Here is a 24,793-nt window from a genome sequence, read left to right as displayed (position 1 = left end):
TTGTTATTTATTATTTATTCATTTTTTTGTTTATAAAATAGGTCATTGTTATTTGTGTTGTTATAATATTGTGTAAAGGATGCACAATGTACTGTGTTGGTTGACCAAAAATTTTCAATAAAATATTTATTAAAAAAAAGATAGTAGACTACTGGTACCATGTTGTGTTAATCACCCATAACACGGACTGCAGTTGTACTTGAAAGTAGACTCCAAACTTTGGTGTTGGTTCAATGCGCTTTATTGAACTTGTTAAGCAGTGCACACAGTTCGCTGTGGGTTTGACACTCTACTAATCTAAGCTTACTATATCTAACTAGACCAGACGAGCTCTGAGCCACGTGTAGAAGGTGCTAACTGATGTTTATACCCTAACTGTCACTCCTGTTGTCACCAGTGGAAAGAGGCAGAGTGTTGATGCCTTGTGTGTTTTATAGTGGGAAACCACCTTCTAATGTTCTGCCTGGTGATTGGTTGTGTTCTGTCCTGTGTGTTGATTGGCTGTACTGGGTGTCCGTCACTGCCTGTCTGTATCTCATTATGTGCATGAGTGCATATCATGACATACTTGAGAATGGTATAAAATACAACAAAAATAACGCCCGAGGTTCAACTGTAAATTTCAACTAAAGGGATAAACTGCCACAAGACTATTGGGGATCAGTGACCTCGGCTGGAGCTATAAATAGGTGAAAGCACCGAGGGGAATATGCAGCAGCGCTGCAATGAGGGATGGAGGACAATAGAACTACTTGAGAATAGAGTCTGTCCACACACCGCCGGTACGGACCTGTGCACCGGCACAGTTAATCAATGAATATGCAATTGCATGCTGCCTGGCGCGGATCTGACTGCAGGCGGCAGGCTGAGCAGCCCCGCGTGGTTGACAGGTAATCCGGGGCGGAGCGGGGGCGGGTCTGGCACGGATGATTGACAGGCGGGGCGGGGGCGGGGCTGGCCCGGGTGATAGGCAGGCCACGCGGGGCAGCGTTGCCCGGTTGATTGACAGACCAACCGGTCGGGGCTGGGTCGGGTGATTGACAGGCCGTACGGAGTGAGGGCGGGGAGGTTCGGGTGATTGACAGACAGGCGGGGCTTGCTCGGGTGATTGTCAGGCCGATCGGGGCGGGGCTGGGGCGAGTGATTGACAGGCCTTTCGGGGCGGGGCTGGCTGTGTGATTGGCAGACAATCGGGGCGAGGCTGTGGCGGGTGATAGACAGGTCGTTCGGGGTGGGGCTGGCCGGGTGATTGACAGACAATCGGGTCGCGGCTGTGGCGGGTGATTGACAGACAGCTGGGGCGGGGCTTGTTCGGGTGATTGACAGGCCGTTCGGGACGGGACGAGGAGCGGCTCTGCCGGCTGGCGGGAGGGCGGGCCCGAAGTGCGAGCTCCAGCGCAGCCGCAGAGGAGGCGGAGAGCGCCGCTTCCCTCCATCTCATCCCATCACACACGCATTCCCCCCTTTCTCTCCTCCTCCTCCCATCTCCTCTCGCCGCCCGGGAATGGATTGCTAGTGCAAAGTGCGATGGATGAGGAATGATGGAATTGCTCCGCTCCACCCTGCTGCTGCTCCTGCCGCTTTTCCAGACCCGCTTGATCGCGAGCGCCGACAGGAAATTCGGTGAGTTGGCTGGCGTCTGCTTAAATTTGATTTTAAAATTAAAATTAAAACCTGGCCTGGACGTCCCAGCCCATTGTGTTGTTCAGTGCCGGTGCATCAGGTGGCGGCACCCAGCCGCCGGGACAAGGGGTGGCCACTGAGATGCGACAGAATTGCATCAAGAAGGTAAAAAGGACAAGTCGGGCGCCTCCAATGATAAACCCCTTCCCCGGGATACAGTCACCCCCTGCACGAATAACGAATGGGATTGAGCGGCGCGGAGGTTGTCAACACTAATCTGCCCCCCCCCCCCCCCCCATCGCACCAGGTGTTCAGACCTGAGGTCTGAGGGACCGTTTGTCAGCCGCCCTCTGGCAGCCGCTTTCAGCGCACGAGCGCTGCCTGCTTTGGTTTTCCTGGGGTGGGATCCCGATGGGTTCAACTGTTGTCCCCGGGAACCGCCTTCAACTTTCGCCATCTGAAAGATTGAAGTTGCCCCCGCCACTCGCTGAAGGAGCGGGTCTGTGCAAAATCACTGGAAATGCTTCTCGTGGTCCAATTTAATAAATGCTCCTCGCAAGTGGGATCGATGGCGTGTTGTGGTTTACTTTACACTCCGACGCCTTGTCGTCCCAGCTGGACACGCTGTGTGGTTTTATATATCTATTTATGAGTGTGTGGACTGAGTGAGTGTGACAGGATTATTTTAACTGGGTTTTTTTTAATACGTGTTGCAGCCGGGATGAATGTGGGAGCTGCGTTTTAACCTTGACAATTTTCCATAGATGCTAGCCGATCGTGTAAACCATGGTGTAGCCAGATCCGAATGGAGGTAACCGGGGATAGCTTCTGTCCCACACTCGAGTATATAAAGTCCCGCTGCATGCTCAGAGTGAAGGGAGAGATCAGACTGATTACGGTTTGGATTTTCTGCGCCTCTGCTGGGGGCAAAAAAATGTTTGGGGTTCATCCCAGACTTGGTATACAAAACACAAAGACAGGACTAGGACGTGGATGCGAACCGCTGTTTGTTTGAAATGTTGATTTTCTTCAGTGGGAAAGCGCAATAACTGAATAAAGGTACCCGAGCTCGGATCCGGAGATAGATGCACATCTTACCATCCACAGCGGGAAACAAGCTTTAGGCAAATAGCAACTAAAAATATTCTCTTATTCCTGCAAGAGTGGCAACAATTGGGTCTCAATAGGTTAAAATACGCTTTATTAATTGACCAATGTGTGCTGAAGATATCTCGAAAGGCAAATAAACTTTCAGACAGCGAAGGTTTGTTTAAAGGGACGTTTGTTGACACAATTAAATACAAATATCAAATTGTGTTCGCATTTTAGTGCTGTTAATAGCTCGAGAGGTCTCTGCTAACAAAGTGTGTTTATATATAATTTAGGACAGATATTGAAGTTCACCTTCATGTTTTTAGTTTTTAAAAACCATATTTTGATTAAGTTAAACTGAATGCATCAATTTTACATTTAATTATACATACCCAAGAAACAGGATGTTAGTCGTTTGTTAGTACAGAACTTGAGTAGTGCTGAAAGATCAGACGTGCTGTACTCATTGGGCCAGACAGAGTCAATTGTGAAGGGAGCTATAATTTATACTGCCATAAGAAGAGATTGCTGATTGATTAGCAAGTGAATCCCTGATTGGTAGAGACATTGCCAGGGAGAACACGCCAGGGAACAGTTAATTGCCAAGCTTTTGTTGAAAGCCAAACTAGGCAGGTCCACACTGATTGATCAAGGCATTGTCCATGGGGAGTAAACCATTTGGCTGTTCCCCAAACTCTGTTGAGTGGGAAAAGGTGCAATGTGTGGGCATGCTCCTTCTGCCTGTAAAGGACAGGGCCATGTGTGTGAACACTTGCTGAATGATCCTGTTGTGCTAAGAATTGCACTGACAACCAATTTAAGATGATCAGTCAGACTTTCAATGTGGTGCACTAATGCATGCTAGAAGCTACATATATTCACGCAAAAGCCCCTGTCCTTTGCAGATAGAAGGAGCATGTCCACGTTTTGGAGCCTTTTTCAACTAAACAAAAGCTTGGGATAACCATTCCCTGGTTCATTTCCCACAGCAATGCCTGACCAATCAGGGTCAACCTGTCTGGTTTAAACAAAAATTTGGCAGTTAACTGTTCCCTAGTGCATTCACCATGACAATGCTCCCACTAATAAGTGTGTACTTGCCAACCAATCCGAATTCTCCTCATGCTGTATAAATTGTTGTTCCCTTTACAATTGGCATTTTTGTGATTGTCTTAATGAGTGTAAGACAAAACGTTTCAACAAAATGCCTCTATTTTTAGCAATAAACAGGACCTTGTTAGGTCAGTGAAAGAGCTGGGAATGATACAAATCACAGGTCGGACTGTGAGGTCTCATTTGGCAACTCTTTGAATATGATGGAGAAGCACGTATAATACCTTTCATGTGACAACTAGCCTCAGAAAATAAATGCATTCAAGACCATGAAAAGGAACTGACGGAATTAATGTTGGCAAATTAATTCATGGTACGAACAGTTCAAATATCGGGGGGGGGGGGATGAATTAAAAGTTATGAATAAGAGGGGAATTGGTTGGCATGTTTCACTCAAATTTAGATAATAGTGATAAAATAGGTTTCCTGGGAAGACCAGTGAAGTTTGGTAGGTTAATTTGATGGGCATGTTTTTGCAGAGAGAGAAGCGAGCGGAGAATACAGCAGGCGGCAAAATTGATTCACAAGAAAAAAAAAGGGACTGACATTTTGGGCCTTTTATGGTTCTTTTGGGAAATTTTTGTTTTGCGCAGTGCTCATCCTGCTGGATAATTGGGAATGTGGCTAATTGGAACACAAATAATGGATGTTCTGGGTGACATTTCTTTAGCACTTAGTGTCCGTGGAGCGGTTTGGTTACATCTTTAAATGGATTGCAAATACTATGATTAGATATCTTGTGTTTTCTGAACTTGTTCAACAATTATTTTCATGGTTGTTATGCTAAAATATCGAGTAATATGTTACATTGCATCACTGAGGGCTTGCTGAGAAGGGGAGTGAATAACAGGTAAGCTCTTTCTTTTTCTTTTTTTATCTAGAGGGGATGGCAGGGAAGGTAGTGCAATGTTCCTCCTGCAGAATGTTTGAGGTGAGGGATACCGTCAGTGTCCCTGCTGATTTCATGTGTGGGAGGTGCACCCATCTCCAGCTTCTCAGAAACCGCGTTAGGGAACTGGAGCTGGAGCTGGATGAACTTCGGATCATTCGGGACGCAGAGGTGATCATAGATAGAAGCTCCAGGGATGTAGTTACTCCAAATAAAGATGGATGGGTGACGGTAAGAGGGGCTGGGAGGAAGCAGTCAGTACAGGGATCCCCTGTGGTCGTTCCCCTTAGTAACAAGTATACCGCTTTGGATACTGTTCGGGGGGGGGTGACTTACCAGGGGTAAGCATGGGGTACAGGTCTCTGGCACAGAGTCTGTCCCTGTTACTCAGAAGGGAAGGGGGAGAGGAGTAGAGCATTAGTCATTGAAGACTCCATAGTTAGGGGGATAGATAGGAGATTCTGTGGGAACGAGAGAGACTTTCGTGTGTTGCCTCCCAGGTGCCAACGTGCGTGATGTCTCGGATCGTGTTTTTGGGATCCTTAAGGAGGAGGGGGAGCAGCCCCAAGTCGTGGTCCACATAGGTACCAACGACATAGGTAGGAAAAGGGATAGGGATGTAAGGCAGGAATTCAGGGAGCTAGGGTGGAAACGTAGATCTAGGACAAACAGAGTTATTATCTCTGGGTTGTTACCCGTGCCACGTGATAGCGAGACGAGGAATAGGGAGAGAGAGGAGTTGAACATGTGGCTACAGGGATGGTGCAGGAGGGAGGGTTTAGATTTCTGGATAATTGGGGCTCATTCTGGGGCCGGTGGGACCTCTACAAACGGGATGGGCTACACCTGGACCAATATCCTGGGAGGGAAATTTGCTAATGCTCTTCGGGAGGGTTTAAACTAGTTCAGCAGGGGCTTGGGAACCTGAATTGAAGCTCCAGTATACAGGAGGTTGAGAGTAGTGAGGTCATGAGTAAGGTTTCAAAGTTGCAGGAGTGTACCGGCAGGCAGGAAGGTGGTTTAAAGTGTGTCTTCTTCAATGCCAGGAGCATCCGGAATAAGGTGGGTGAACTTGCGGCATGGGTTGGTACCTGGGACTTCGATGTTGTGGCCATTTCGGAAACATGGATAGAGCAGGGACAGGAATGGTTGTTGCAGGTGCCGGGATTTAGATATTTCAATAAGCTCAGGGAAGGTGGTAAAAGAGGGGGAGGGGTGGCATTGTTAGTCAAGGACAGTATTACGGTGGCAGAAAGGACATTTGATGAGGACTCGTCTACTGAGGTAGTATGGGCTGAGGTTAGAAACAGGAAAGGAGAGGTCACCCTGTTAGGGGTTTTCTATAGGCCTCTGAAAAGTTCCAGAGATGTAGAGGAAAGGATTGCAAGGATGATTCTGGATAGGAGTGAAAGCAACAGGGTAGTTGTTATGGGGGACTTTAACTTTCCAAATATTGACTGGAAACGCTATAGTTCGAGTACTTTAGATGGGTCAGTTTTTGTCCAATGTGTGCAGGAGGGTTTCCTGACAGTATGTAGATAGGCCAACGAGAGGCGAGGCCATATTGGATTTGGTACTGGGTAATGAACCAGGACAGGTGTTAGATTTGGAGGTAGGTGAGCACTTTGGTGATAGTGACCACAATTCGATTACGTTTACTTTAGTGATGGAAAGGGATAGGTATATACCGCAGGGCAAGAGTTATATCTGGGGGAAAGGCAATTATGATGCAATGAGGCAAGACTTAGGATGCATCGGATGGAGAAGAAAACTGCAGGGGATGGGCACAATGGAAATGTGGAGCTTGTTCAAGGAACAGGTATTGCGTGTCCTTGATAAGATGTACCTGTCAGGCAGGGAGGAAGTGGTCGAGCAAGGGAACTGTGGTTTACTAAAGCAGTCAAAGCACTTGTCAAGAGGAAGAAGGAGGCTTATGTAAAGATGAGACATGAAGGTTCAGTTAGGGCGCTCAAGAGTTTCAAGTTAGCTAGGAAGGACCTAAAGAGAGAGCTAAGAAGAGCCACGAGGGGACATGAGAAGTCTTTGGTAGGTAGGATCAAGGATAACCCTAAAGCTTTCTATAGATATGTCAGGAATAAAAGAATGACTAGGGTAAGAGTAGGGCCAGTCAAGGACAGGAGTGGGAAGTTGTGCTTGGAGTCGGAGGAGATAGGAGAGGTGCTACATGAATATTTTTCGTCAGTATTCACACAGGAAAAAGACAATGTTGTCGAGGAGAATACTGAGATTCAGGCTACTAGACTAGTAGGGCTTGAGGTTCATCAGGAGGAGGTGTTAGCAATTCTGGAAAGTGTGAAAATAGATAAGTCCCCTGGGCCGGAATGGATTTATCCTAGGATTCTCTGGGAAGCTAGGGAGGAGATTGCTGAGCCTTTGGCTTTGATCTTTCAGTCATCTTTGTCTACAGGAATAGTGCCAGAAGACTGGAGGATAGCAAATGTTGTCCCCTTGTTCAAGAAGGGGAGTAGAGACAACCCAGGTAACTATAGACCAGTGAGCCTTACTTCTGTTGTGGGCAAAATCTTGGAAAGGTATATAAGAGATAGGATGTATAATCATCTGGAAAGGAATAATTTGATTAGAGATAGTCAACACGGTTTTGTGAAGGGTAGGTCGTGCCTCACAGATCTTATTGAGTTCTTTGAGAAGGTAACCAAACAGGTGGATGAGGGTAAAGCAGTTGATGTGGTGTATATGGATTTCAGTAAAGCGTTTGATAAGGTTCCCCACGGTAGGCTACTACAGAAAATACGGAGGCATGGGATTCAGGGTGATTTAGCAATTTGGATCAGAAATTGGCTAGCTGGAAGAAAACAAAGAGTGTTGGGTGATGGGAAATGTTCAGACTGGAGTCCAGTTACTAGTGGTGTACCACAACGATCTGTTTTGGGGCCACTGCTGTTTATCATTTTTATAAATGACCTGGAGGAGGGCGTAGAAGGATGGTGAGTAAATTTGCAGATGACACTAAAGTCGGTGGAGTTGTGGACAGTGCGGAACGATGTTACAAGTTACAGAGGGACATAAATAAGCTGCAGCGCTGGGCTGAGAGGTGGTAAATGGAGTTTAATGCAGAAAAGTGTGAGGTGATTCATTTTGGAAGGAATAACAGGAAGACAGAGTACCGGGCTAATGGTAAGATTCTTGGCAGTGTAGATGAGCAGAGAGATCTCTTTGTCCATGTACATAGATCCCTGAAAATTGCCACCCAGGTTGAGTGGGTTGTTAAGAAGGCGTACGGTGTGTTAGCTTTTATTGGTAGAGGGATTTAGTTTCGGAGCCATGAGGTCATGTTGCAACTGTACAAAACTCTGGTGCGGCCGCATTTGGAGTATTGCGTGCAATTCTGGTCGCCGCATTATAGGAAGGATGTGGAAGCATTGGAAAGGGTGCAGAGGAGATTTACCAGAATGTTGCCTGGTGAGGAGGGAAGGTTTTATGAGGAAAGGCTGAGGGACTTGAGGCTGTTTTCGCTAGAGAGAAGGTTAAGAGGTGACTTAATTGAGGCATACAAGATGATCAGAGGATTGGATAGGGTGGACAGTGAGAGCCTTTTTCCTCGGATGGTGATGTCTCGCACGAGGAGACATAGCTTTAAATTGAGAGGAGATAGATAGAAGACAGATGTCAGAGGTATGTTCTTTACTCAAAGAGTAGTAAGGGAGTGGAATGCCCTGCTTGCAACAGTAGTGAACTCGCCAACACGAAGGGCATTCAAATGGTCATTGGATAGACATATGGACGATAAGGGAATACTGTAGATGGGCTTTAGAGTGGTTTCACAGGTCGGCGCAACATCGAGGGCCGAAGGGCCTGTACTGCGCTGTAATGTTCTATGTTCGCTGTTGATAGCGCTCAAGCTGCCGTTTGCATATCCCTTAGAGGTGGAGGAAACGCAATAGCAGTCAGTTTAAGATGTTATGATTTGACTGAGCATTTTTTTTAACTGTTGTTTTTGCGATGGACTTTGTAGATACCTCTTGCTGGAAACAGCGACCTGTACTCAGAAATTGCAGGAAACAGGATGGGCGGGGCATGTGCTGGGGTACTGGGATGGAGTTCAAAGTAGGGATGGTGGGGCAGTAATCAAAGTAAGGAACACGACTTGCCGACTTTCCAACTCTCCACAAGGTTTTCACAGAAATGCACTCAATGTGTGATTGCTTTTTATTCCTCCTCCTGTCAAGTTGCTCCCACAATTTGTGCTTTTCTGAGGGGTTCTTTGGGAATTTGATGTGAAACACTCCTGAGAGTCCTGGGAGGGACTAATGCTTACGAAAAGCATTCATTGGACACTTTGTGCATCTGGTGGTCTAAAATGGAGAGGCAGATAGATGTTGAAAGAGAGGCCAAGCAGTGCTCTTTCAAGAAATTAAGCAAATATTTTCCCCATTTACCTTCAGCAGCTCAGTCCAGGCCTTAGATTTTCTTTCTCAGCACGTGTACCTACTCCAGTTTCTACCTCCTCTGTGCCATGTGCTGCCGCCGATATGAATATTGCATCTTGAAATGGTGCCATGAGCGGAAAAGATTCAAGTGGTGGGTAAAAGCAACAGACAGAAATGCAGAGGAGATTCACCAGGATTCCTGGGCTGGAGCTTTTCAGCTATGAAGACAGGGTGGGTAGGCTGGAGTGGTTTTCCTTAGAGTAGAGAAGGCTGAGGGGGGACCTGATTGATGTGTACAAATTTATGAGGGACATAGATGGGTGGATTGGAAGAAACTTTTCCGTTGGTAGCGGGGTCAATAACCAGGGGGCATAGATTTAAGGTAAGGGGCAGGAGATTTAGAGGGGATTTGTGGAAAAATGACTTCACCCAGAGGATGGTGGGAAGCTGGAAATCACCGCCTAAGCGAGTGGTGGAGGCGGGAACCCGTGCAACATTTAAAAAGCAATTGGATGACCTCCTTAAATGCCATAGCATACAAGGCTAGGGACCCAGTGCTGTAAAATGGGATTAAAGTAGACAGGTGCTTAATGACTGGCACAGACCCGATGGGCCGAAGGCCTCTTTGTGTGCTGTAAAACTCTATGACTTTCTTGTTGCTCCACTCTGTTTTATTGTTGCAGAAGTTCTGCCCAGTGGTCTCTTGTGCAATTGCCGCCAGTTTTATGAGCAACGTTAAAGGCATTTTATGAGTCAAACACCTTGTTGTTCTGACACTGGAACTAGAATTGGAATCAAGCCTGTATCATTAATAAAACTGCAGGAGATCTGCCAGTTATTACTAAAAATCTTCCACATAGTACACATGCCTTGGAAATTCCACACATCATTCATGTAATAATTATCCCCCACATTCGATTGACAAAACTTAATTGTTAAAAAACGCATGCCTCCAACTTGAAGTACGTGTCACTGGAGACCAGCCAATATCAAAGAATCTTCATCATGCTGAAGGGGGCCATTCGGCCCATCGAGTGTGCACTGGCTCGCTGAAAGGACATTCTACCTAATCCCACTCTCCTTCCTTGCCCCCCGTAATCTGGCACATTATTTATTTTCAGATAGCAATCCAGTTCTCTTTTGAAAATGTTAATGGAACGTGCCTCTACCACCCTCTCAGGAAGTTCGATCCAGACTCCCAACTGCCCTTGGAGTGGAATTCCTCACATCACTTTTACTCCTTCTGCCCATTATTTTGAATCTGCATCTTTTAGTTCTTGATGTACCCTTGAGAGGGAACATTTTCTCACTATTTACCCTGTCTATACTTGTGAATCTTCTCTGTGCTCTCTCCAATGCTTCCTCAAATCCTTCCTCAAATACGGCGCCCAGAACTGGACACAGTACTCCAGATGAGACCTAACTAGTATCTCACCCAAATTCAATATGATCTCCTTATTCTTGTACTCAATGCCACTATTAATAAAACCTAGGATACCACGTAGGGCAGCACGGTAGCACAAGTGGATAGGACTGTGGCTTCACAGCACCAGGGTCCCAGGTTCGATTCCCCACTGGGTCACTGTCTGTGTGGAGTCTGCACGTTCTCCCCGTGTGTGCGTGGGTTTCCTCCGGGTGCTCCGGTTTCCTCCCACAGTCCAGAGACGTGCATTTTAGGTGTATAAGCCACGATAAATTGCCCTTAGTGACCAAAAAGGTTAGGAGGGGTTATTGGGTTACGGGGATAGTGTGGAAGTGAGGGCTTAAGTGGGTCGGTGCAGACTCGATGGGCTGAATGGCCTCCTTCTGCACTGTATGTTCTATGTTCATATGCTTTACTATCTATTCCCTCAACATTCCCTCAACACTTTCAATGTCTTATGTACATATACACCGAGGTCCCTTTGTTCCTGCACATCCTTCAGAGTTTCTCTCTTTATTTTATACTGTCTCTCCAGTCTTCCTGCCAAAATGAATCACCCCACACTTCTCTGCATTGAACTTCATCTGCCACTTGTCTATCCAATCCACCAATGTGTCAATGTCATTTTGAAGTTTAAGACTACCCTTATCACAGTTAACAATGCTTACAATCAGGGTGGCACAGTGACACAATGGTTAGCACTGCTGCCTACGGCGCTGAGGAATGAAATGAAATGAAATGAAAATCGCTTAATGTCACAAGTAGGCTTCAAATGAAGTTACTGTGAAAAGCCCCTAGTCGCCACATTCCGGCGCCTGTTCGGGGAGGCTGTTACGGGAATCGAACCGTGCTGCTGGCCTGCCTTGGTCTGCTTTCAAAGCCAGCGATTTAGCCATGTGCTAAACAGCCCCAGATGTTCAGACCCAGGTTCGATCCTGGCCCCGAGTCACTGTCTGTGTGGAGTTTGCACATTCTCCCCGTGTCTTCATGGGTTTCACCCCCACAACCCAAAAATGTGCAGGGTAGGTGGATTGGCCACGCTAAATTGCCCCTTAATTGGAAAGAAATAATTGGGTACTCTAAATTTATTTTAAAAAATCTTTGTATCATCTGAAAATTTTAAATCATGCCCTGCACACCACAATCTAGGTCACTAATATATATCAGGAAGAGCCCTGGGGAACTCCGCTACAAACATTCTTCTAACCTTAAAAACAACTATTTATCCCTCTTATCTGTTCCTGTCACTCCACCAATTTACTATCCAAGTGTCTTTTATTCCACAAGCTAGAATTTTGCTCACAAGTCTGTTGTGTGGCACTATATCAAATGCCTTCTGAAAATCCATTTACACCGAATGGCCTCCTATAAATTCTATGATAATCTATGATAATCAACAGCATTGTACCAACAGATTAGGCCATTTTTCTCTGCAATACTATATAAAATTCTGGGCCTGGGAGAAAATATTCTTATAGAATCTTAGAATCCTTACAGTACAGAAGGAGGTCATTGAGCACATCGAGTCTGCACCGACCATTCGAATGAGCTACCCATTTACAATTCCCCGTTTACCCCACCCTATCCCCTTAACCTGACCTGCACATCCCTGGATATTAAGGTGCAATCGATCATGGTCAATCCACCTAACCCGCACATCTTTGGACTGTGGGAGGAACTGGAGCACCAGGAGGAAACCCACGCAGACAGACAATGTACAAACTCCACACAGACAGTGACTCGAGGTCGGAATTGAACCTGGGTACCTGGCGCTGTGAGGCAGCAGTATTAACCACCGTGCCGCTAACTGCTATACTTCAGAGTTTGCTTAATGACACAGAGGGCAGGGGGGAATTTAAAACGCTCATTCTCATGGGGGAAGAATTGGTTTACGCTGGCTGGATTTCTCTTTCTGATTGTCCTTACCCTTGCCAATGATGTAATGGGAATCCCAACATTCAACGTCACGATCCATATTTGAATATATTTAAATATAATTATTAGGCCTTTACATCTGATAGTTGTTCCTCCCCTCCCCACCGGTTAGATTGTCCCATTCACACAGGGGGGGTTCTATTTTAATGGATGTGCGCCTCGTACAATGCCTCCGGAGATTCGCCCCCCAGCGTTTCAAGTCTAATATGACTTGGAATGTTCCGAAAAGTTAATTCTATTTCTCTCTCCACAAACTCTGGCAGAACTGCTGGGTTTTCCCAGCATTTTGTGTTTTATTGTTCATGGTACTTTTATCTTAAGATATACAGGGTGACAAGATAATAATGTAAATAGGGACAGTGTTTCAATATCCAGTCAATGGTGTACATGAATGTGCAATGCTGCCTTGTGTTATGATTCCAGTTGATGGTATAACTGGACGTGAGGATTCCAGAATGGAACCCTGGGTCAAAAGACAGTGGGTGGGATTCTTCATCCCGCCAGTCCAATTTTCCCATTCTCCCTTCCCGCAGCCGGCCAATGGGATTTCCCATTGTGACCACCCCACACCGTCGAGAAACCTGCAGGCGTGGGTGCGCAGCCAGCGAAGCAGAGGATCCCGCCGACGGAGGATCCCGCAGCGCAACCTTTATTCTTTTTATAAAACATGAAGGAACAAAGTCACAGGGCCTCTAATTAGTTTTAACAACAAGGAAAAAACATGTATTAAGCATGAAAAAATACTCTTTTACTCCCTCCTTAGCTTAAATACATGCTGATATTAAGATTAACACTGATTGCAGAGTACATCTTAAGCTACAATGGTCTAATTGAGACAAAGCCTCTTTTAAGCAAACCGATTGGCTATGATCAAATGCACACACTCTGCACTGAACCCAAGTTCGTGTCTGTGGATTTTCTCCTCAGAATCCTCCCAGATGATTGTCATGAGATTTTCCAAACTCTCCCCAAAAAACATGGGTTAAAATCTTGATTCACAATCATGCTTGCCACTAGTGACTTGCATTTCCAAATGACACTTATTTTAAACAAAGCTTCCATTCCACTTTTAACAGCGAATCCGTCCCAGTTTTACACCAACCGCTTTTGGATTTATTTGTCTTGTCTGTTGTACAAACTGTTCACAATTGCATAACTCTCTATTCCTGGACTCGAGTGAAATGGCATCAAGTGTTTCATTTACCTCTGAAGTCTGCTGTCTCAGTTTAAATCCGGTTACTGCAATTGTCTCATTAACTCAGAACACTTTGTTTACTCATCCTTGAATTCTTCTGAACAATACCTTGGTCTCTGTTCTCTTAACTCCAATCCTATTAAACATTCTTTCTGTTCCAATTCACTTGTTATCTGGATTCTAGTTCCTTAGGAAGCCTACATTGTTGCAACTCCCTTGTCCTGTCCAGCTGAGAGATGTTCACTCCTTTTTGCCCTGTCCTCAACTGCAATATATCCAGCTAAGATTAAAACCTAAACAGTTTTTTGCAAGGGCCTCCAGTTGCTAAGCAATGACTGCTACTTCTATTTACTCTTCATGTTGTGGCCCTCTCTAAGCACAATAGAAACACAGTTGGAACTTAACCAATCCCCACAGATACAAGCACCTTTGTCCAGCAATAAACCAACTATTGGTGTTACCCTTCCAGGCTCAGAAACAAATGAAACACACTCTTTATTTCTAATGTTTTTCAATACAAACATAAATCCTTTAAAAGTACCTTTGTTTTCCTAACACTTGATGGATAAAGGGTCTTTACCCATTCTTTTGACTTGTTCTGCAGCTTTTTCCTGAATGCCAAAAGTTCCGGAGTTGAATCACTCTCAAATCTACGGTCCACTTCCAAGCTCTCATCAACTAACCTCTGGCCCTCCTTCCTATCCTCCCCATTCATGTGTGCCTTACATGATATGATCTCCCCTCTAATCACCACCTTCCACAGATTGGGAGCGAAACCATCCCATTCACATTGCCTAAGGCTCTTTAAACCTGCCCGCAAAACACCACATCCGACAAAAGCCTTGCATCCAACCTCCATCTATATGATTTAAATTTTTAAAATTTAATTCAATGTAAATATTGTGTATATATTTTGCATTTAGAATCCTAAGAAATTGAATAAATATGAAGAGTGTTGTGGCATGTTATTCAATTACAAATATTATTAATAGACTTTTTGTACTTTACCAGATATTACCTATCATAACTTTAGAACTAATTGTAACTGCATGACCATCAGCAGAGAATTATAACTCTGATGGAGTCCTTGATTCAGCAGTACAGTTAAACATACATTACATCAACAGGTACATGGATTTCTGCCTGGGCTTAGTGGACGAGCCAGTAGCATTGACTGCGTTCTGTACATCAGGGAGAAGGATTTATTCATCTGTTATGATCCGGTTAGGGACCAGTAACTTCTTGTTGAAAGCAGACAAAATTTGAAATCCCAGATACTTGCTAAGAGAATAAAGTCATAAGATTCCATGGTTTTAATCAAACAATTAGAGTAATAAACTTTACTCTACCAAGTCAGAAAAGTAAATTAATTTACAATTTTATACTGCAACATTCAGAATGAGGTAAATATGAATTAACAGGTGAACTGTAGCTTAGTTGGCTGGACAGCTAGAATCGTAGAATAGCTACAGTGCAGAAGGAGGCCATTCAACCCATCGGGCCTGCACAGGCCCTTGGAAAGAGCACCTTACCTCCACCATGCCTCCACCCTACCCCTGTAGCCCAGTACCTTAACTAACCTTTTGAACACTAAGGGAAAATTTAGCATGACCAATCCACCTAACCTGCACATCTTTAGACTGTGGGAAGAAACCAGAGCACCCGGAGGAAACCCACACAGACACGGGGAGAAAGTGTGAATTCCACACCGACAGTCACCCGAGGCCGGAATTGAACCCGGGTCCCTGGAGCTGTGAGGTAGCAGTGCTAACCAATGCACCACCGTGCTGCCCACTATTCCTCATGGCCAGGTGTTGCAGGTAGTCAAGGTTGGCTCAGACCTATAAAACGTCTTGTAAAAGGCTTGAAATGCCCCATTCTCCTTCCCCAGTGCAGAACCATCCTACCTCCTGAATCCTTGACCTTGATGCTCTCCCTAGAGGCCACTTGCCGCCTTGGCTGGTGAGCCAAGTGACAGCTAGTCTTCTTCCCATACTCATAGGCCACCCTTCTCAAACACCTCAGCTGATGCACCGCCCTATCTGTAGACAGCAGGTCAAACTGCAGTTGCAGTGCCAAAAGCTCCAAAGTTGAATCACTCTCAAATTTACGGTCCACTTCCAAGCTCTTATCAACTAACCTCTGGCCCTCTTTCCTAGACTCCATCCATGTGTGCCTTACATGATGTGATCTCCCCTCTAATCACCATCTTCCACAGATTGAGAGCAAAACCATCCCATTCACATTGTCTAAGGCTCTGGAAACCTGCCCGCAAAATGCCACATCTGACAAAAGCCTTACATCCAACCTCCATCCTGTGCGCTGCACCTGGCCGGCCTCCAACACCAGGTCTACCAAATATGGAGCATGGTCTGAGAGAAACACAGGTGAATATTACGCCTTCCTCACCCTGGACGGAAGAGTCCTAGTCATAACAACATAATCTATCTTCAAGTACACCTTGTGCACAGAGGGAAAAAAACAAGAACTCCTTATCCCCAGATTGCATAAACCACCAGGGGTTTGTACCTCCTGTCTCCTGTATGAACACAGAAAGCGCCTTCGCCATCCCGAATTTGGCTTAGAGCGATCAAACCTCGGTCTAAAACACAATTTAAATCTGTCCCAGAATCAGTTTGTGAGTGCCTAGATCCGAGATTGCGGCCAGCAACCGCCTTAAAAATGTTACATCACCCTTATTCGGGGTATACACGTTTACTAAGACCACCGACTTTCCCCCCAATCTATCTGTGACCATCACGAATCGACCCCCCTGATCAGCCAAGACTTCTCTGCATGGAAGCGGACCCGCTATTGATTAAAATCCACCTCCCACCCTGCTATCGAAGCCTGGGGGAAAGCCTGGCTCACCCAGGCCTTCCGAAGGCTGGCCTGGTTTTGCGCCCGCAAATGGGTCTGCTGTAAAAACGCCACATCGGCCCCAAAATTATTTAAATGAGGAAACCTCTTGCACTTTTCACAGGCCCTCCTCAGGCCCCTACATTCCAGGTGACTAGTCTTTTCGGGGGCCTCTCGCAACCCCTACCCCCCCCCCCCCCCCCCCCCCCCCCCCACCACCTTTGACTCAGCCTTTACCATCATGGTAAATCATCCTGTCATTCATATCCTAGGTCTCATACCCACCCGAGGTGGCCACCAGCCCCACCCAAAGGATGAGACAAAGAGAATCCTCTGGTCACTATTTAAAAAAATATATATAATATATTTTATTCAACTTTTTCGGCCAAACAAAACAGTACAAAGGTTTTTCCCCTTTTTACAACAGCAAAACAATATAAATAACCGTGACCGTATTTTAACAAATAAATAAATAATATATAAACTAAATGGCAACTGCCAGAACAAAAATAATAGATCTCCCAAATAATAAAATCAGCAATTCAATATACATAACCAAGTACCAATATCTTTACAAAAACACCCCTGAGGACCCACGTGCCCCCCCCCCCCCTCCCCCCCTGGGTTGCTGCTGTTACCTTCCCATTTCCCTTATCGTTCTGCAAGGTAGTTAATGAATGGTTGCCACCGCCTGGTGAACACCTGAGCCGAACCCCTTAGTGCAAACTTTATCCGTTCCAGTTTTATAAACCCTGCCATGTCGTTTATCCAGGTCTCCACGCCCGGAGGCTTGGCTTCCTTCCACGTAAGCAGTATCCTTCGCCGGGCTACTAGGGACGCAAAGGCCAAAACATCAGCCTCTCTCGCCTCCTGCACTCCCGGCTCTTCTGCAACCCCGAATATAGCCAGCCCCCAGCCTGGCTCGACCCGGACCCCCACCACCTTTGAAAGCACCTCCGCCACCCGCACCCAGAACCCCTGCAGTGCCGGGCATGACCAAAACATGTGGGTGTGGTTTGCTGGGCTTCTCGAGCATCTCTCACACCTATCCTCTACCCCGAAATATTTACTGAGCCTTGCTCCGGTCATATGTGCCCTGTGCAAAACCTTAAATTGTATCAGGCTAAGCCTGGCGCACGAGGACGAAGGGTTTACCCTACGTAGGGCATCTGCCCACAGCCCCTCTTCACTCTCTTCCCCCAGCTCTTCCTCCCATTTTCCCTTCAGCACATCCACCATGTTCTCCCCCTCATCTCTCATTTCCCTGTGTATATCTGACACCCTACCATCCCCCACCCATGTCCCTGAGATCACTCTATCCTTAATCTCCTGCGTCGGGAGCTGCGGGAATTCCCTCTCCTGTTGCCTCGCAAAAGCCCTCAGTTGCATGTATCGAAATTCATTCCCTTGGAGCAACCCATATTTTTCCGTCAGCGCTCCCAGACTCGCAAACGTCCCATCCAGGAACAGGGGGGAAATTCTCCATCCCGCCCCACCACATTTCTGCCCCGACCGGCCGGCGGGAGTCTCCGTAACACCGGCCGGTCAATGGGGTTTCCCATTGTGGGGCAGCCCCACGCCGTCGGGAAACCCCCGGGCGCCGGCAAAACGGAGACTCCCGCCGGCGGAGTATGACGCCCAAGATCCCTCAGTTGCACAATCCCAGCTCTCTGCCATGCTCCAAATCCCCCATCTACTCTCCCCGGGACAAACCTATGATTATTTCTTATCGGGGACCGCACCGAGGCTCCCGTCATTCCCCTATGCCGTCTCCACTGCCCCCAAATTTTCAGTGTTGCCACCACCACTGGACTTGTGGTGTATTTCTTCGTGGAGAACGGCAGCGGTGCCGTCACCAGTGCTTGTAGGCTGGTTCCTTTGCAGGACGCCATCTCCAATCTCTTCCACGCCACTCCCTCCCCTTCTCCCATCCACTTACACACCATTGAAATATTGGCGGACCAATAGTACTCACTTAAGCTCGGTAGTGCCAGTCCCCCCCTCTCCCTGCTACGCTGAAAGAACCCCCTCCTCACTCTCGGGGTCTTCCCAGCCCACACAAAACTCATGACGCTTTTCTCGATCTTCTTGAAAAAAGCCTTCGTGACCATCACCGGGAGGCACTGAAACACAAAGAGGAATCTTGGGAGGACTACCATTTTGACCGCCTGCACCCTCCCCACCAGTGACAGGGGCACCATGTCCCATCTCTTAAAATCCTCCTCCATCTGTTCCACCAATCGTGTTAAATTAAGCCGATGTAAGGTTCCCCAACTCCTGGCTATCTGGATCCCCAAGTACCGGAAATCCCTTGTTACCCTCCTCAGCGGTAAATCCTCTATTCCCCTGCTCTGCTCCCCTGAATGTACCACAAACAACTCACTCTTCCCCATGTTCAATTTGTACCCCGAGAATTCCCCAAACTCCCCGAGCGTCTGCATTATCTCAGGCAACCCCTCCACCGGGTCCGCAACATACAACAGTAAATCATCTGCATACAATGATACCCGGTGTTCTTCTCCTCCCCTGAGTACTCCCCTCCACTTCCTGGAGCCCCTCAGTGCTATGGCCAGGGGCTCAATTACCAATGCAAACAGTAACGGAGACAGGGGACACCCCTGCCTCGTCCCTCTATAAAGATGGAAGTAGTCAGACCTCTGCCTGTTCGTGATCACACTTGCCACCGGGGCCCTATATAGCAGCTGTACCCATCCAATGAACCCTTCACCAAAACCAAATCTCCTCAACACTTCCCACAGGTAGTCCCACTCCACCCTGTCAAATGCTTTCTCGGCATCCATCGCCACCACTATCTCCGCCTCCCCCTCTGGTGGGGGCATCATCATCACCCCTAGCAGCCTCCGTATGTTCGTGTTCAGCTGTCTCCCCTTAACAAACCCAGTTTGATCCTCATGGACCACCCCCGGGACACAATCCTCTATCCTTGTCGCCATTACCTTGGCCAGGAGCTTAGCATCTACATTCAAAAGGGAAATGGGCCTGTAGGACCCACACTGCAGCGGGTCTTTATCCTTCTTCAAAAGTAACGATATTGTCGCCTCCGACATAGTTGGGGGCAACTTCCCCCTTTCCCTGGCCTCATTAAAGGTTCTCGTCAAGAGCGGGGCCAGTAGGTCTATATATTTCCTATAAAATTCCACCGGGAACCCATCCGGTCCCGGGGCCTTCCCCGCCTGCATGCTCCCAATCCCCTTTACCACCTCCTCCACATCCATCTGTGCTCCCAGTCCCACCCTCTCCTGTTCCTCCACCTTCGGGAATTCCAGCTGATCCACGAAATGCATCATTCCCTCCTTCCCTTCTGGGGGCTGAGCCTTATACAACCTCTCATAGAATGTCTTAAACACCCCATTCACTCTTTCCGCTCCCCGTTCCATCTCTCCCTCCTCATCCCTCACCCCACCTATCTCCTTCGCCACTCCCCTCTTCCTCAATTGTTGGGCCAGTAACTGACTCGCCTTCTCTCCATACTCATACTGCACTCCCTGTGCCCTCCTCCACTGTGCCTCTGCCTTACCCGTGGTCAGCAGGTCAAATTCCACATGTAACCTTTGTCTTTCCCTGTACAGTCCCTCCTCCGGTGCCTCTGCATATTGCCTGTCCACCCTCAGAAGTTCTCTCATCAATCGCTCCCTTTCTTTACTCTCTTGCTTCCCTTTATGTGCCCTTATGGATATCAGTTCCCCTCTGACCACCGCCTTCAACACCTCCCAGACCACTCCCACCTGAACCTCTCCATTGTCATTAAGCTCCAAGTACCTTTCGATACACCCCCTCACCCTTCGACATATCCCCTCATCCGCCAACAGGCCCATATCCATTCTCCAGAGTGGGTGCTGTTCCTTTTCTTCTCCTACCTCCAGATCTACCCAGTGTGGAGCGTGGTCCGAGATGGCTATGGCCGTGTACTCCGTCCCTGTCACCTTCGGAATCAGTGCCCTTCCCGGGACAAAAAAGTCTATCCGTGAATATACCTTGTGAACATGGGAGAAGAATGAGAACTCCTTACTCCTAGGTCTGATAAATCTCCAAGGATCTACTCCTCCCATCTGCTCCATGAAGTCCTTAAGCACCTTGGCCACTGCCGGCCTCCTCCCGGTCCTGGACCTCGACCGGTCCAGCCCTGGATCAAGCACTGTATTGAAATATCCCCCCATTACCAACTTTCCCGCCTCCAGGTCTGGGATACGCCCCAACATACGCCTCATGAAGTTTGCATCATCCCAGTTCGGGGCGTATACGTTCACCAGAACCACCGCCTCCCCTTGCAGTCTGCCACTCACCATCACGTATCTACCCCCACTGTCCGCCGCTATGGTCTTTGCCTCAAACAGTACCCGTTTCCCCACTAAAATAGCCACCCCCCTATTCTTCGCATCCAAACCCGAATGAAACACTTGTCCCACCCATCCTTTACGTAGTCTGACCTGATCTGTCAATTTCAGGTGCGTCTCCTGCAACATAACCACACCTGCCTTTAATTTCTTTAGGTGTGCGAGTACCCGCGCCCTTTTAATCGGCCCATTCAGCCCTCTCACGTTCCACGTGATCAACCGGGTTGGGGGGCTCTTTACCCACCCCCCCTTGTCGACTAGCCATCCCCTTTTTTACCCCAGCTCCTCACCCGGTTCCCATGTACCCGTATATCCCACCGACGGTGCCCTCCCGCCTCGACCACCCCGCCCTCGACCACGTGCGGCTTAGCTGGTCATCACCGCACCCGGAGGTCCTCCTCTGGTCACTATTAACTCTCTGTCCCATTCCCCTCCCCCTCCTTCACCTAGTACCTTCCCCTTCACCCCCCCCCCCCCCCCCCCCCCCCCCCCACCGGTCTTGCAGACTACCTACCGCCCCATGTAACCACTCACCAAACAAACAAACTAGACTCATTTTGCCTCGCCCACACTGGCCCAACAAGTCGTAGTTGCTCCCCAAGTCTCCACTCGCATACACTAGCTTGTTCCTTTTTACTGGTGTAGTCGGCCCCACCCAGGGTCCTCACCCAAAAAGACAACAGAAAGCAAAAACATAATCCCCTTAAGCCGACGGCATCGGGGAGCCCACAATGGGACGGAGGATCCCGCTGCCAGTGGGAGCACAGTGCACCAGAAAACGGGTGCAGTGGGTCGGAGAATCTCGCCCAAGGTCTTTTGAGTCCATTGTGACTCGCAATCTTTATTTTTATAAATGTTTTTTATTGGGTTTTTGAACAAAGTATATTTTGCCATTATGTACACAGAATAAGATAGAAGAAAAGGGCACACACAAACCTATCAAAAAAAAAAGTAATAATAAAAATAAATAAAAAATAAAATAAAGTAACTGGTAAGGTATTATGAATCACCTTAGGAAGGAGCAGTGACCCGAAAGCTAGTGATTTGGGACAAATCTGTTGGACTTTAAACTGGCGTTGTAAGACTTCTTCCTGTTATTTATAGGAAACAGCCAATTCATACACAGCGAGGTCCCACAATGGACAGCTCTTCTATTTTAAGTGTTGGTTGTAAACATGCTGCTCTTCGTAGCCTTGTGCTGTGGGTTATTATACAGCACCTCTGACACTTCAGCATTCTTCCAGTGTTGCACCAATATCCCAGCCTGGATTACGTGCTCGAGCTTTTGGAGTCTGCCTTGAACTATCGCTGTGCCATGGCTGACAACTTGTAGAAAAATAAACAAAACCAAAATTAGAACAAGTAGTTCAAACTCGGCTGAAATATTTATCACTTCTTTGATCTTGATATTTACTCTCCTCTCGCAACCTGCAGGCATTAAAAAAACAAGTATTCTGTATGACAGAGTGATGCAAACTGTTGTGCAAAGCTGGCATTCCCTTGCATGTGTTGAAGTGTTTGCTTGTTCAAAGTGAGTGCTTTGAACAAACCAACATACGAACTTAGAGCAGGAGTAGGCCATTTGGCACCTCGAGCTTCCGTCACCATTTGATTAGATCATGGCTGATCTGACTGTGGCCTCTACTTTCTTGTCTATCTCCTGTACCCTGTGACTCCTTGTCAGTCAAGGATCTACCCAACCTGGCCTGAAAAAAATATTTAATCAACTCGCCTCTACTGCTCACTAATCCCAGTTGTTCTGCTCACCAGAAGATGTGTAGGGATATAAACCTTCATGCGCTTCCTATGAATTGGTTGGTACAGCTCAGAATAAACCTGCCTACCACGGCAAATCATTGCGGAACGGCAAGAAATGAAACATCTTTAATTGTATTTCCAGGTGCCTTTATTCTAAGCTCAATTGTGTCAGAGTGGAACTGCCTGCTGGCAAGGCATCACTTTTATTGCTGTATTCATTTATGCTCATTAAGGCATAGGGCAGTATTCAAGGCAGGAAGGTGGTGTAATCCCTTGCTTTGAAGAATTGAGTTAAAAGGGAAGAGTAGGGAAACTGGAATTCTTTGGTCTTGAAATGAATCCAGGTTAAAGTCCAACAGGTTTGTTTCGATATCACTAGCTTTCGGAGCGCTGCTCCTTCCTTAGGTTGGACTGGGGCCCACCCCAGTCCAACGCCGGCATCTCCACATCTTGAAATGAATCAACTGAGAAGGGACATTGTTGAAGTTTAGCAAAGGTCAATCTGAAACACTTCTTCAACGTATATTAGAATAAAGACACTGCCACATTTTGGGATTTTTGATCATATTTTGCTTGTATAGAAGAATTTTCCTAGATCATAGAATTTACTGTGCAGAAGGAGGCCATTCAGCCCATCGAATCTGCAGCAGCCCTTGGAAAGAGCAACCTACTTAAGCCCACGCCTTCACCCTATCCCCGTAACCCAGTAACACCACCTAATCTTTTGAACACTTAAGAGGCAATTTACCAAGGCCAATTCATCTGACCTGCACATCTTTGGACAGTGGGAGGAAACCGGAGCATCCGGAGGAAATCCACGTAGACACGGGGAGGAAGTGCAAACTTCACACAGACAGTCACCTGAGGCCGGAATTGAACCTGGGCCCCTGGAGGTGTGAGGCAGCAGTGCTGACCACTGTGCCACCGTGCTACCCCCACTGAGAGGGAATTGATTCATGCTAAAGTCTTGTGTTTTGAAACATAGGGGACAATGGAATTTCGATCAGCAGCGCTACTGCAGGTAGGGGGATAAGGTGCAGTGAGGCAGCAGTACGAATCACTGTGCCACCCTGCTGCCCCTCTGGGAGGGAATAATGTCATTGATTGTGTTGCACTGTGTTTGGGTGATGTGTCTGGCATTGCTGCGTAGCTGGTGGTCAATGGAAGTCGTGAGCTGTGAGGCTGGTAAAATTAGAAAGTGTTTGAGAGTGAGGTGGAATATCTGGATGTTAGGCATGAGTCTGGAGTGCCAAGGAGTGCTGCTGGATAAGTTTTGGAAATGTCATGCATCGAGAGGCTGGTGGAGCAGTGCTTAGAAAATGTCTTGAGAAGTCGCATTCACTGAGCTTGGCGGGTGGCAAGGTGGCACAGTGGTTAGCACTGTTGCCTCACAGGGCCAGGGACCTGGGTTCAATTCCAGCCTTGGGTTGAGTTTTCGCTTTCTCCCCATGTCTCCGTGGGTTTCCTCCCACCGTCCAAAGATGTACAGGTTGGGTGGATTGGCCGTGATCAATGCGTGGGGTTATGGGGATAAGGCGGGGGAGTGGGCCTAGGTAGAGTGCTCTTTTGGAGGGTTGGTGCAGACCCGATGGACCAAATGGCCTCCTTTTGCATAGTAAGGATTCTGTGGACCACTGATTCTTGCGGTACTACTGCTATGTCCTTGGGTCTAGATGTCATGAATTGACTTCTCTGACCACCAGCCTCAATGCCTTCTGAAGCTTGTCCTTGATGGTCTTCTGGATCCTCAAAGAATGATGGCCACTGTCCTCCATGACTAAGGCCTTCAGTGCCATATCTGTGAAACTGGGGGTCCTCACTCTGTCCTGGTGTTCCATTTCTCTTGTTTAAAATCGATCAACAGCATTTATCCTCCTGTGGTTTCGTGTTGGTTCCTTTAAGAAGGACAGAGAGCATTTAAGAGCAGAAGGCTGGCTGCACCACGTGCTATCAGTAAACGCTGCTTGGCTCACTGCTGAGTCGCTCAGCCCTACGTTGCAATCAGGTAAATTAGGTGGCAGCATGACATTTGTAGGCTGCCCACCTCCAGGGCAACTGTTATGGCAGCTCACAAACCAATCTTTGGTCTTACATTCTTGTGATGACTGATGGGGTCGTCATTTAAAAATAAAAGTAGGATAA

General features: G+C 47.3%; 1 protein-coding gene across 2 annotated transcripts in view; it reads left to right on the top strand.

The window, feature by feature from the left end:
* The first annotated feature begins 1,390 nt into the window (after positions 1-1,390).
* Positions 1,391-24,793, top strand: part of ptprn2 (protein tyrosine phosphatase receptor type N2) — a 1,583,832-nt gene continuing 1,560,429 nt past the window's right edge. The window contains exon 1 of one of the 2 annotated variants that reach the window (XM_072508225.1): positions 1,391-1,623. In XM_072508225.1, coding sequence (XP_072364326.1) covers positions 1,539-1,623 — 85 coding nt within the window. In that variant the 5' untranslated portion in view covers positions 1,391-1,538. The remainder of the gene's footprint in view (positions 1,624-24,793) is intronic. The other variant, XM_072508226.1, reaches the window with a different exon arrangement.

Source organism: Scyliorhinus torazame, chromosome 6, assembly GCF_047496885.1.
Source record: "Scyliorhinus torazame isolate Kashiwa2021f chromosome 6, sScyTor2.1, whole genome shotgun sequence".
Lineage (NCBI taxonomy): Eukaryota > Metazoa > Chordata > Chondrichthyes > Carcharhiniformes > Scyliorhinidae > Scyliorhinus > Scyliorhinus torazame.
The sequence above is the reverse complement of the archived record's forward strand: the minus strand, read 5'-3'. Positions and strand labels throughout refer to the sequence as shown.